The 13,777-nt window shown below is 37.2% G+C and overlaps 2 protein-coding genes across 4 annotated transcripts; one reads left to right on the top strand and one right to left on the bottom strand.

The window, feature by feature from the left end:
• Positions 1 to 240: 240 nt before the first annotated feature.
• Positions 241 to 4,942, bottom strand: LOC145894351 (solute carrier family 2, facilitated glucose transporter member 5-like). Of its 3 annotated transcripts, none has more exons than XM_082982911.1 (11): positions 4,873 to 4,942; positions 4,451 to 4,554; positions 3,692 to 3,844; positions 3,411 to 3,522; positions 3,150 to 3,271; positions 2,721 to 2,821; positions 2,518 to 2,665; positions 2,257 to 2,451; positions 1,841 to 1,988; positions 1,385 to 1,542; positions 241 to 846 (listed from the first exon to the last, which is right to left on the bottom strand). In XM_082982911.1, exons 3-11 carry the CDS (start codon positions 3,761 to 3,763, stop codon positions 637 to 639), a joined length of 1,266 nt encoding a protein of 421 aa, XP_082839037.1. In that variant the 5' UTR covers positions 3,764 to 3,844; positions 4,451 to 4,554; positions 4,873 to 4,942; the 3' UTR covers positions 241 to 636. The 3 variants fall into 3 exon arrangements, with proteins under 3 accessions (XP_082839037.1, XP_082839035.1, XP_082839036.1); XM_082982909.1 differs by having other exon boundaries at positions 4,451 to 4,585; positions 4,873 to 4,916; XM_082982910.1 differs by having other exon boundaries at positions 809 to 846; positions 1,366 to 1,542; positions 4,451 to 4,585; positions 4,873 to 4,916.
• A 3,084-nt stretch (positions 4,943 to 8,026) lies between these two features.
• Positions 8,027 to 12,223, top strand: LOC145895926 (solute carrier family 2, facilitated glucose transporter member 5-like). Its single transcript, XM_082984699.1, has 11 exons — positions 8,027 to 8,044; positions 8,471 to 8,605; positions 8,955 to 9,107; positions 9,253 to 9,364; positions 9,581 to 9,702; positions 9,936 to 10,036; positions 10,093 to 10,240; positions 10,310 to 10,504; positions 10,789 to 10,936; positions 11,380 to 11,537; positions 12,053 to 12,223. The coding sequence occupies exons 1-11, from the start codon at positions 8,027 to 8,029 to the stop codon at positions 12,221 to 12,223; spliced, it is 1,461 nt and encodes a 486-aa protein (XP_082840825.1).
• Positions 12,224 to 13,777: the final 1,554 nt, after the last annotated feature.

Here is a 13,777-nt window from a genome sequence, read left to right as displayed (position 1 = left end):
GTAAGAAGATCATGCGGTAAATATGCGCCACAACACTTAACTACCTTCTGCGATTCCAAGCCCATGGTTTATCCACCAACCCCAGCAACAATCAATCCCACTCCTCTTCAGATAGCGACAACATCACCTGTATTTCGACGAAGGAAGTTATTCCACTTTGTGTTGATTGCGATGGTTTACTACAGGGCTTCGCCTTTTCTGGGGCAAGTGAAGCATTTTGAAATATTACACTGACCAATCGACATTCTTAAATGTTTATAAAAATCATTCACGTCATACGCTTTAAATTGACGAATATATATTCACAGACGGAAATCATGCTCCACCAGCAACGTAGAGAACAACTCCACAAAGAGATGAGATTGTAAACGAGGAAGTGAAACTAATTTAACATCGAATAACAACATCGTTAAGGAGAACACGTCACCACAGAAGCGAAAAGTTCGACAAACCTAGGAGATTAACGCTAATTATGTTGATTGCCATTTTGAGACCAAGAGAAGCACACCCTATATCATTTGTAGCTGTGGTTGTACATTTAGTTTAGCAAACTTAATCAGATATTAAAAAAAAAAATGATGGTGCTATCACAATAATTGCGAATCTCCATTTTCAAAATATCATCATGTTAGAAGTTTAGACCACGTCTTCACTGGTGGCGTCATACGCGTCGTTGTCACGTGGATTGGTGGCGTCTATAATGGGTACTTTGTTGAGTTTAGCGAAGTAAGCTTGGATTGCGACGACGCTTTTTCCTTTGGTTTCGGGTACAACGATTATCGTGTAGATGACGTTGATCAACGTGAATCCGAGGTAGGGAAGAAGTGCTCCGAATGTGAGGTATTCCTGTATAGAAGGTGGAGTTGGTTCACAATACTAAGGATTGTAACAAATAGATTGCGACCGAAATAATTGTAAAACTAGTTAGAGAAGAAATTGGTATAGATATGAACACAGTTTGTTTGATCTGTTTGAAATGGAAAATTGTGTTCGAATAAACAACACTTTGAATAAGTTTCAAAAGGCGTGCATTTTTCTGAGTAATCCGCACAATTTCATTGATTTTTAGGTGCAAAAAAAGGTGATAACTTCGAAAAAGAAAGCCATAGCTAGGATGCTGTTAATCATATTCTAAGTAAACGTTTCGAATTCATACTGGGTTCATCATCAGTACTACCAGCTTGAACTGGTTGCAGAAAACCGTCGAGTTAATAAAGTACTGAAAGGCAGAAAGGAAACAGCAGCAACAACATAGAGTAACAAGCCGGAAGCGTGTTGCGCGACAGCAGCATCGATAGCACTTAGAATAGAGCATGTAAGTCGACAAAAGTCCGGAGATGCATCCACGAAACGTAAAATACTTACAAAAAAATTTAATACATACAAACAAATAGGGAGTCCCAAATCCAACAAGAGCGAAGAAAAACCAATATATTGATGTTGCCAACGTCATCACGGCCGGACGCGCTGATTGGTCGACAAGTTCGGGTGTGATGACATAAGAAACTGGTCCCTGGCCAGTCGAGAAGCCAGCAAGGAAAGCTGAAGGTTTGAATTTTCGTAACGTTATATAAAAATTGATTTGTAGTCGTGCGTATAACCGAAAGGTTTTTATGTAAATATATAAGAGCGAACACGAAATATGTGTTAAGGTTTTAGAAATAAAATTGACGCCTTTTACAAAACAATATTACTTACCGAAGTTCCAATAAATATGTTTTTTAATTCATCTTTTTTTGGAATCTTTTCTTAGAAAGTTTTGATGTTAAATATTACATTCTTAGCACTTTCTTATCTCATATTTTTGGATGAATCTCCAATACCAAAAAGTAATTTTTACCAAGCATTGCCAGAATGGAAACATAAGAAAACCATGGAACTGTTGTTTGAAAAGCGAACATGAATGTAAAGAGAACGATCGAAAAGCTGACGATGCAGTTTCCAATCACCAGAAGTGGCTTTCTTCCAAATCTTTCGTTAAGAAAACCCTGTTGTTTCGAAAACATGTTCATGAAGTTTTTTACAGTGGCAAAAACAAGAAAACATTTTGAAATTTGTGTATAAATATCATTAAATTTAATCGATTTTGGGTAAAATCAATAAAATAAAAATGTTTTATTTCAGACGAGTTGGTCACCACATAATAACCTGCTATCTTTCACTTGTGATGAAAACAAACTTCCGGAATTAATCCTGGATTATTTTGCAATTATTGTTCATTGTTTTTTAATCATTTTATCAAAAATCATCACTCACCCCCACAAACGTCACCACAACTTGAAAGAAGGTGCATCCAAGCGTGACGTAACCAACGATATCGGGGGAAATCCCAGTCAGAACAAACGCATCGTTGAGGTTGTATTGGACAGCATTAATGCCGGTCAATTGAATTCCACTTAATATAACAATAACCGAAACCAACTGCCATCTCACACGACGTGACGTCAACACCTATGACGAAAAAGTGGCGAAATACAATTTTTTTTTCTTTCATAAAAGGTTTGTTTTTGGGCTTACTTGTAAAACTGACATAATTTTCACTTTGCGACTCGCTTCTTCCTCTTGACGTAATTGCTCAAGTTCTTCACTGACGTCGTCAGTTCCACGGAGCATTTTCAAAACGCGTTCGGCTCCTTCGCGATCTTGATTGGCCAAATATAACGCCCTGGAAATTTGTTTGAGAATAAAAATTTTATTTACTTTCGTATGACTTTACTCACTTATGACTTTGAGGGAACCAGGGTGAGTACAGGATAAATACTATACTCGGTAAAGCTGTGATGGCGATAAGATATGGCCAACCAGTTGGTGTACCCAGAACCTAAACGAATTACTTGTTATTTGGATGAAAGAACAAGTCTCTGCAAGTCCAATTCCAGTAGTTGGGATTTGTGTTTATATATTCAAACAATAGCCATTGCCAAGTAAAATTTTCTCAAAAATATTTAACCAAAACATGTAACAAAAAGTTCACAGGCTTCGCAGCCAAGGCATTGCAGCCAAGCTGGATCAGCCACTGCGTAAGCATGGCATTACTTCTGCATGTAACAAAAACTTTTGCTTTTCTTTGTATCCGATGAAACAAATAGTTTTTTTTTTAATTCTATTTTCATTATTAGTATACGTGCATGCCATGCTTTTAACATTACCTCGTATAAACCCAATGCGTTTGCACATAGAATTCCAAGTGCAATGCAAAACGCAAAAGTCATTCCAAATATTCCACGAATGTGAGAAGCTGAGATCTCGTATACGTAAGCAGGACCGATTGCTTGCAAATAAAAAGTTTACTGTGTTTCTGACGCTGCAAGGAATGATGGTGAATTTACTCAAAAACCTTCGGTATTACACTCAATTTAATTGAAAAGTAAATTTGTGATTTGTTTCTGTAAAATAAACTAACGTATTACTTATTCCAAGACCACAGAATATTCCAAGCAAGAACCGACCGATCATGAACGACTCGTATGAGTTAATAGGGTAAGATATACACTTCAGGAGTGTTCCTACCAGACAAATAGGCTGCAACGAAGGTAGTTTTTGATTATTACCTTGCATTGGTTTCTGTTTCGTTCTATATACATATTTTCACGCAACAGATAATTACTTATTGTGACGTATGTTCGAAAACCACTTCCTGGAAAGCGGTTCGAAAACTGAAGAATAACAAAGCTGAAGTATTCTGTGTTACCTGTGAGTGAAGCATTGTCGCTCGGCTCCCATATTTCGCCACTAAAGGGCGCACTAGCAAGCAACCAAACATTCCTCCGAAACCGTACAAAGCTGCAGTTAGAGTCCAAAGTAGATTCAAGGTTCCATCGGGTAGTGGAACACCGTATCTCAACTGAAAGTATTAAAATTATGTTGTTAAATACTGAAGACATTTTGAAAACTTTCTGGAGTCGAAACAAGGAATGAAACAACGAGGATTTAGATCGTCGACAGGATAAGTGGGTTTTGCGAAATATGTACACCATGATTATTATTTATCATGGCGTGGATGTAGTTTAAAGTACACTCAATGTTTATGTTTGTAATGCATATTGTATTTTCGGTACGTTTGACACAACACGCTTCCTGATCTTTGATCCATCGTTAGTTTAGTCCATTATTAGGTTAAATTATTTGTCGTGGAAAGGGTGTAAAGGCTTAAATTAGTTTTGTTGTAAACTTCTACAACTTGCAGTTATTAAGCAAGTGTCCAAACCTTAACACAATGCAAGAAACATTTAACGACTAACCGAAAAACGACACTTTCCTGAGACAGGAAGGTTGTTTCCTGTTATACCCACTATCCCCAAATTTTGTGTTTTGTGTTTTATTTTGAGACAAATGGTTTGTTTCAAGAACGAAACTTAGCTTTAAAATTTTTCGTTGTTTGTAAGCAGATTGCATGCGCAGGTGTATTTACGTTAAGGTTTCACCAAAACAATTGTCGAAAAACACGTACCAGATAAGATTGGCTGTAAAACTGCTGTAGTGGAATAGCCACCGCATTGGTTGTACCGATATTGAAGCCGTACACGAAGAAAAAGCACCCAGGAGTCAGCAGTGCTGGTATCAACGCATAAGCTGTTACTTTTGCCTAAACGATGTCAACTTCATGATATTTCGGACAGACTGATGAACACATTGTTGACGGCCAGTAGCCCAAATTTTAGAATAATAATTGTACTTTTTAGTGTGAGCAAGAAATCTCCAATTACATTCAATTTTAGATCATAGAATGTCTCTGCATGATTTCTACACAATATACACACAGATTAAGCAGGGCAATTTTCAAAAACATGTATATGTAAGCGTAGGAAAATGTGGTTAACATCTAAATTGTGCTTTGTAATAACTTTAAAGTATTTAACGCTTTCATCTTACCTTATATTGATGAACCATCCTTCAGCAGCCGGTTGTATAAAAAGTCTGTTGCGTATCCTTGCAATGCTCTATGCTCCGTTTGTCAAGCGAGACAATGCGGTCCAAGGAAACTGCTACTTACACCAGGTCACAAAGTTTTTACTAAACTTGATCCACATATAAGTCTGTGTAGAATAGTAATCTGTGCGAAGTTTATAGGTTTGGTGTAAACAAAGCAACCACCTGTTATTTTTGGTTGTATATTTGAGTTGAAATATTACACTTACTTACAGTGTTAATGTTGCGGCAACAGCGCAACACAACCGGAAGGACGCCTGCCAAAGGAGATAAATAAAAAATCACTGCTTTCAATTAATGACAGTCTGCTTCAAACGCACAAATGACTTCACCGAATTGTTTTTATTATTCGTGAGAAATGGGGTAACTGAAAAATGTAAATAAACACACGCCATTTGCAGTTGATAGCAAATATGTCTTGGTGATTATTAGCGATACAGTAGCAACATCCTTAAAAGGTTTTTGAAATGAAATTATGAGAAAAAGGTCGCGTTTATATACACAGACGTTGCCCTTGAAAATGAACAAGTATAGAAATGACAACACAAAAGTAATGAAGCGGAACAAATGACAAGTGACGCGTGAAGCAGAAAAAGGCGAGAAAAGAAAGTCGCACTGCAGCAACAAGGATCCGGTGCGCTGCAGTCACAGTTTATATTTGCACAGATTTCTATGGTACGTAGGCTTATATGTGGATCAAGTTTGGCTGATAAATCGCGTCTGTTGGACGGTTACGCCACAAAAAGGTTGGATTGGCAGGTTTCTAAGTGTTCTTCAGTAGTGTCAATTATTTTTTCCAATTTTCTGCATTGTATAAAAACCATGGTTTAACCTTGGGAACAGTTTGGCAAAATGCATCCAAACAACATAAGAAGTATGTGTAATTAGCTATGATTACTGCTGTACAAGTGCAAACCTAGATAAAAATTATGAATGTTTTTCTTTGTCCGTAATTGCACAAAATGAAACAAATGGTTAGTACATGTTGTCACAGTCCTTAATTGTGAGGTCAAAACGCTTAACAATTTAAATGTACTTTGAATATCTTGTATGGACACAAAATCATTGAAGGAGTTTCTTCTCCATAGCTATTAGTTAGCTACTGATATCTGATCTGATACAATTATGCACACTGAAAAAGGCTGATGTGTCCAACAGTTTGAACTAGCACACAATCCAAGAACATGCAGAGAATTATTTCATGTAGTTTATCCATGCATCCAAACCACTCGCTCTTGTCTGCTTTCTGAGGTGAATTTGTGTGCAAAACCAACCATTAAAAACGTACAATTGCATTATATTTAAAAAAAATACGCAGTCTTTGAGTTACTGAGGTCGTTCTTTAAAAAAAAAAAAAAACTGCTGCCGATCCGATATTCTGAAGACCGAATCAAATCGAATCCCGAAAATAATGTATCAGGAAACGAAAAACCCTCTGATTTTAAATTTTTTGATATTTTTAGATTATGGGACGATTTTCGTATTGTAAACAGGTTGGAAGATTTGAGAAGTTTTGAGATTGCAAGATTGATTTCTTGCAACCAAATTAATAAGATTACTACAGATATCATATTAGCAAAACAAAAGGATGATAACCTTGAAGAATAATTGTTTATCGTTTCTCAATATTTTGATTTGATCAGAATATTTATTTTACAAAAATTGTTTTTTGTGCAAAGGTCGGCGCGATTTATGGAAACACCTCACGCGTCGTAACCTGGGCGAGACGAGTGTTCGGAGACCGCAGCCTTACATTTTACACCGGTCTGACTTTGCAAACGGAATTTCGTGGTAACATGCCGGAGGGCAATCACACTTGAGCGTTATGTTTGGTGTGGTTCGGTGCACAAATAAACAAACCCAATACAGACAGGTCTACACAATATGCAGTACGCCAAACGTTTTGGTGCCGCCCGTGAGATAAATTCAATACAATATACAACAAAACACAATAAAAACGCAGAAATAGCAGCTAATATTTTGGCACAATTAATCGTGGATTTTTATCTACAGGCGTTAGATTGTCTGAAATGAATCTATGCTTGGCAGCAACCGTACCATGATAAGAGTATTTGTTTAAGTTGCTTCTAAGTAGGTTATTTTTTTATCTGACAACAACGAGACAAAGCACAATCCTAAAACTCTTGAGAGGCCGTTTTCGTTATTGCTCGGCGAAGTTTGACAAAAGTTTCATTAATTCAACCAAAATATATTTTTTCATCTTTGTATTTTCGTCCGTGTTGCTGTTTTTGTGTGGGCCGACAATACGGCATAAGTAACTTATTGCGAGCGAAAATTACAGCAAACGCGTGCGTAATCAAGTGAGAATAAAACAAATGCAGACAGACCATGTTAATTCGAATCTTGACAATCCGGAAACCGCGATGGCCGATTCCGTCACAAACATGTTTTCCAACAAATGTGCCCAAGCCAATGAGAAACAACATCGCTAAACGGGCAATTTTCGACGCAAGAGAGATAACTGTAGTTGCGCGTCACTTGAGATCTCGAAAGTTCCTCGTTAATTCGACACGTTATTTCGTTTCACTTGAGACAATTTCTGTAGTAACCTGTGCCGTTCTAATCATACATTGCTGTTGGTGATAACTCCCGTTGTGAAGAACTGACCTTATTTTTGTTTGATTTTGTTATTCCGGATCATGCAAACCGACATGATGTCATAAAATCAAGTAACATAGAAGTATTACCATGTAGCAAAACCAATTAGTTTGGATTAATGATCTCTGACTAATTAATGAAATATTGCATGGACAAATAGAGGAAATATGCAGAGCTTAGTTTTCTTGTCACAGCAATTGCCATACAATATCGTTTTTTAATGCACGTAGCTAGTGAAAAATATTTTTCCGTGCCGAAAACCTGCCTTTTTTGTCAGAGATTAGATGCTGGACAAGATCGCGTGCACTTTTCGTGTATATCTTATCGTTCGGCCGTGGATGCATTTGCAGCCACTTTAAAAGCTCGAGGTGTTTCGTTGGTAAAAAAGAGTGTATTGTAAAGTCGGCGTAGTTATTGCACAACAGACCATCTATAACCTGATCGCACAACCGGCCATCTGTACAACGACATCTGAAGGATGGTTCAACAATATAAGGTGAGATTGAAATATGAAACTATTCTTTGGAATGAAAAAAGCCACAAATAAATTGGCGATGCCTTAACATAGAGTTAATATTTGTCGTCATAGCTCTCTTGTTATGAGCAAATTATTTGTAAGAATTGTCCTTATTTGCATGGAGACTCCATTCCTGCAAAGAAATTTGTTCAGTTAGTCAGGTAAATGTTTTACAGGCAAAAATTTACTCAAAATAGGAAGAATAATTAGGTCGCGGACAATTACTGGGATGTAGCATTTGCTTGGTGTAAGTTTCAAAAAACACTGAAATTGCACAGTTTTAAGCATTTACTTTACATTGACTGCACACACTTTAAGCCACGAACATAAATTCCACCATCCGTAATTGATAGAGTGGTCATGTGTTTTGTAACTGATGACTAACCATATGTATTTCACCTGCAGGCAAAAGTGACGGCCTATGCGCTGATACCAGCACTGCTAACTTCAGGTTGTTTTTTCTTCGTATTTGGCTACAACATGGGAACAACTAACGCGGCAGCTATTCCTCTGCGGCAGTTTTACAACAAGTCTTATCTGGTATGTGCTGTTAGTCTATGAAGTATGGCGTTGTGGCGATGACACCCTTATTACATGTGTACTGACACATGCTGGAATTTGCTTGGTCTGCAAATTCCTACGATGAGTTTCTGACAACCTCACTATGGCGTTGTGCGTAATGAAGCGTGTCGATTACATGTTCCTGATGCCTGCTAATCGCCTCTTTTGTGTTGCTCTGTCTTATATTCGCAGCTTTTGCAATGAGGCAATCATGAATTTAAAATTATCATAAATACAGTGAACAACTCCAACAGAATAGGGTCGCTTTTATAATAATACTCCAGTTCCTAACTTATCGATGTACAAGACGCAAAAATTATACTTTTAGGTGAGGTACGGTATACCACTACCCAAAGGAACCTTGAATCTACTTTGGACTCTAACTTCAGCTTTTCTGGGTTTCGGAGGAATGTTTGGTTGCTTGTTAGTGCGCCCTTTAGTGGCGAGATATGGGAGCCGAGCGACAATGGTTTACTCACAGGTAACAACAAGAAAGTGTTAATTTTTCCACATTTTTGTTTCTTTTTAAACGTGCATTGTTTAAAAAGATTTTTTTCTGATATATGCAACATAATTTCAAATTCATTTCATGAATCTTTCAAATTTTAACAAAACTTTCGTTGCAGCCTATCTGTCTGGTAGGAACACTCATGATGTGTATATCTTATCCTATCAACTCATACGAATCGTTTATGATCGGTCGGTTCTTGCTTGGAATATTCAGTGCAATTGGAATAGGTAAGTTGCTATTTATTTTCGAAATCAATAGGTGAGAAAAAACAAAAATTTCACAATTTAAATAAGTTTTGATTTTTCGTTACTGTGTAACTAGTTGTTTCGTAAATACTTGTTAATGCGTCACAAACAACTCATGTAACGAATTTAATTTCCATTTGAGACATTTTTTGTCGATGGTTGGAATTAAAATGTGTGAATAACAATTTCATTTGCAAGGAATCGGACCTGCTTATGTATACGAGATATCACCATCGCACGTTCGTGGAATATTGGGAATGACTTGTGCGCTTTTTATTGCAATTTCACTTTTAGTTGCAAACTCTCTGGGTCTGGATGAGGTATCGTAATCTAATTCTTTTTACTTTGGTGTTTCTACATAATTTGGAAATATATTTGCCTTAAGAGATTTGATGAAACTCAAAGTTTTGTGGAAACAATTTTCTATAAAATCATACAGTTTTTTTCTTCCTTGGGAGAGTAACAATTGAAAATATTTTGAAAATAATAAAGAATCGAATTGCGTAGATTTACACCTTTTAATTTGCCAACCGCATTACGAAATTACTTCTAGGTTCTGGGTACTCCAACACGTTGGCCTTATCTTATCGCCATGACAGCTTTACCGAGCATTGTATTTATCCTGTACTCACCCCGCTTCCCTCAAAGTCCTAAGTAAGTGATGTATTACGGTAATAGCAAAAATATTTAATATTTGATATACTTTCCAGGGCGTTATATTTGGCCAATCAAGATCGCGACGGAGCCGAACGCGTTTTGAAACTGCTCCGTGGAACTGATGACGTCAGTGAAGAACTTGAGCAATTACGTCAAGAGGAAGAAGCGAGTCGCAAAGTGAAAATTATGACAGTTCTGCAGGTAAAGTTCTTGACCAACATACTTGACCGAAAACAATTGGCCTAAATTCACAAATTATTTTCGTCATAGGTGTTGACGTCACGCCGTGTGAGGTGGCAATTGGTTTCGGCTATTGTGGTATTGGGTGGACTTCAGTTAACTGGTATTGATGGCATTCACTTTTACATCGACGAAGCGTTTCTCCTTGCCGGGATTTCCCCCGATGTCGTTCGATACGTCACGCTTGGATGCAACTGCTTCCAAATAATTTTGATATTTCTGGGCGTAAGTAACAGATTTTGACGAAATGCTCAATAAAATAAATCACAATTTTTTTTGATGCATGTCGAAGTTAGTTAAATTTTTGAGGTAAGGGATTTCTGAATGGTAATGTTGAAATGTAAATAAACGTTTTCAATATTTATAGTGAAAATATTTTTATTTTTTTTTCGCAACCGATTAAACAGACTTGTGTTATAAATAAGAATATTCCGGATTTTGCTTTATATTTTTTTGTATCTGCTATCCTCGTGGTTGACAAATTTTGTGAGTCTGCTTTAACATAACAGGGTTTTCTGAGCGAAAGATTTGGAAGAAAGAAACTTCTACTGGTTGGAAACAGTATCATCAGCCTCGCTATCATCCTCTTCACCTTCATGTTAGCTTTTCAAACAACGGTCGAATGGTTCTCCTACGTCTCTATTGCAGCAATCCTTGGTAACAATTTGTTTTTATTGTTGCAATTTGCTCGAATGTTGGAATGTGCCTTTTTTTCTGGTTCTAGATGGGGTTTGTTATCATAAAAATAAATTGTGCCTTGCTGTATCTCGGCATTACACTACCAAGAAATCGCACGGTGTTAAATTATCACAGTAAAGATAATAAAGGTTCGCGCCACCTACGAAGTTTACAAATGACACTGAATGGTGCCACGGCACCTCGGCTGGGAACCACTTGTTCTAGTGTATAGTTTGTGAACATATCAATGTTTCGCAATTGAAAATATTGAATTTTTAACTTAGTTAACTCTAACTTTGATTTTTTTTCGAAAATGTGCTTTCTTTATATTCGAAAACGATTGCACAGATATTTTGTGAAGCGATAGTTTCAACGTCAATAGTAATTGTTCAAGTGCGAATACAGCAACATTTCCTTTTCAGGTTTCATTGCCGGTTTCTCGACTGGCCAGGGACCAGTTTCTTATGCAATCACACCCGAACTTCTCGACCAATCAGCGCGTCCTGCTGTGATGACGGTGGCAACGTTAATATATTGGTTTCTTTTCGCTCTGGTCGGATTTGCGACTCCCTATTTGTTTGTATGTATTAATATTTTCTGTGTATTACGAAATTAGTTTATGATGATATGGTAGGAATGTGCCGGATCAAACTCTAAACTGTCGTAAAAATAGACTTATATTTCAAACAGCCTAATTTTTGTGTAAGCTGCAAGCTTGCCCATATTATTGGCTCCACTTTGCTTATCAGCCTCATTTTTTTCTGTTTGCATCCGTCTTGCTTTATTTAACAACCATTCTATCAGACATTCTTAGTCATAATGATACAAACCAGGGGCCTGGAAGGAAGTGATTGTGTTTTAGATCCAAATAAACAATGCAGTGACAGAAAGGGGGATTATTCTGAAAATTGATTTTACTTCCGTTTCATCAGAGTGCCTACGTCTGGTGCATGGATATCTTCTCGTCTAGCGCTCAAAATCGCTAATATAGCGTCACAATAAGTTGTAGATCTTAACCGCCCCGAGCCAGAAAAAATACTGGTATCCTATTGCAAATCTACAATATTGGAAATTATAACCCCACCTTCTATACAGGAATACCTCACATTCGGAGCACTTCTTCCCTACCTCGGATTCACGTTGATCAACATTATCTACACGATCATCGTCATACCCGAAACCAAAGGAAAAAGCGTCGTCGCAATCCAAGCTTACTTCGCTAAACTCAGAAGTTGCCGAAGACAGCAACAAGCCGAATACGTGTGAGGAAACCTCCGATGAAATTCGAAACACTGATATAACGTTGTTGTAAATACAAGACGATACAACGTTTTTAGCGATAAATGTACAAAAAACATTTTCAACACAATTTAAGTTAGAAAACAAAACTTTCAGGTGCGATTTCCGCTTGTTTCTCGTATCCACACTTTTATGTCCGTGTACATCACTATACTGTCTTGAAAAAAAAAATTTGATGCAAATAGCGAACAGATACTTGTCCAGAAAAAACGCTGCCTCGTCCTTCTGTTTAGTTTGTTAAATGAATTGAATTTCGATGTGATGTTTAATTGAATAAATTGGAATGTTATAGAAAGACATAATGTGTTGTATATTTTCGGGGCGCGGTAATTAACCACTGCAAAAATACAAGATAAAATCGAAATGTTCGGTAGAAATATCAACAAAATAGGAATATTCTTAAGTGTACATGGTTATTTGTAATAATGGCAACTGATACAAGTAGTGCTAAATGAACCTGAATCAAAAAGTACGCTGATATTATGGTAACGAGATATACACACTTTGCACATATCGACAGAGCTATTGAATGTTACGTGGGCTATGAATGAAAACCTTTGGGCGTCTAATAGGTAGAAAACCTAATAGGTAGAAAAAATGAAAATGTCGGCGTTTTAAATGCAAGATGTGAACTTCTAACCAAAAATTAGGCCACTGTAACGGATTTAACGGTTGACACATTTAAACTTTGTCGCCCACCAGATTGTTTCAGTTATTGTTAAACTAAAACATGTAAATATCTTTGTACTTACATTCAAGCAACCCTAATTTTATGTTGGTTACACAACCATGGAAAAATGGCTAGGTTTGGTCAAATCTCTGGTGAAAACCTAACAGACAATTTTAGTATGTCGAGTTTTACATTCGCATAAAGTACGTGCATTGCATGTTCCGAATAACTCTGTAGTTCAAATGCCCTACGGCTATCTCGACGAAGGACGTGTTGATTGTTTGCAGACTTGAGAGGACAGAATATATTCGAAGTTGAGAAACGTTGAGAAAAGCAAAGTACATATATAAATGCCTTTAAGCCAAAATGTCAAACCAGGCGACCCAAATGCTATCGGAGAGCAAGTATCCAGTGGTGCGACCAACAGAAAATCACAAATTACGGAAATCCTTGTGATTCATTTTTCCTCAAATTTAGCTACATTTTAACCAGAGTTTCAACAACAACCACCTGACTAAAAAAGCCCGAAACAAGCTTAAAATCGCCTTAACATTAGCCCGTATATCTGTGTTCGTTCATCCAAAAAATTACACCCGTGCATCACTAATTACGTTATCACGCAACCTTAAGCAATATGACAAAGGAAGACGAGCAAGACATCTCCCACCAAGAACCTTTTTCAATAGATATTCCATGCACTTTTTTCAATATACTGAGATCGGATCTAAACACAGCAAAGTACCCAATAATGACGTCAGCAAGCCCCATGGCAACGGATAGTAAGTCGAGACTGCCGATGAAGGTTGAGTTGCTGATATGACTGCTGTCGTGGGTAGGAGGTCATACAAAGC

This window comes from Ascidia mentula, chromosome 3, assembly GCF_947561715.1.
Source record: "Ascidia mentula chromosome 3, kaAscMent1.1, whole genome shotgun sequence".
Lineage (NCBI taxonomy): Eukaryota > Metazoa > Chordata > Ascidiacea > Phlebobranchia > Ascidiidae > Ascidia > Ascidia mentula.
This window is presented reverse-complemented; position numbering and strand designations above follow the sequence as displayed.

What these genes read in the sequence shown, in the direction of transcription:
- LOC145894351 (XM_082982909.1), bottom strand. An exon ending in AAATTATGTCAGTTTTACAA is followed by an intron (nt 2,452 to 2,517) that starts GTAAGCCCAAAA and finishes TTTTCGTCATAG; the next exon opens with GTGTTGACGTCACGTCGTGT. An exon ending in TTGGGACTCCCTATTTGTTT is followed by an intron (nt 847 to 1,384) that starts GTATGTATTAAA and finishes CCTTCTATACAG; the next exon opens with GAATACCTCACATTCGGAGC.
- LOC145895926 (XM_082984699.1), top strand. An exon ending in CTCTATTGCAGCAATCCTTG is followed by an intron (nt 10,937 to 11,379) that starts GTAACAATTTGT and finishes TTTCCTTTTCAG; the next exon opens with GTTTCATTGCCGGTTTCTCG. An exon ending in TTGCGACTCCCTATTTGTTT is followed by an intron (nt 11,538 to 12,052) that starts GTATGTATTAAT and finishes CCTTCTATACAG; the next exon opens with GAATACCTCACATTCGGAGC.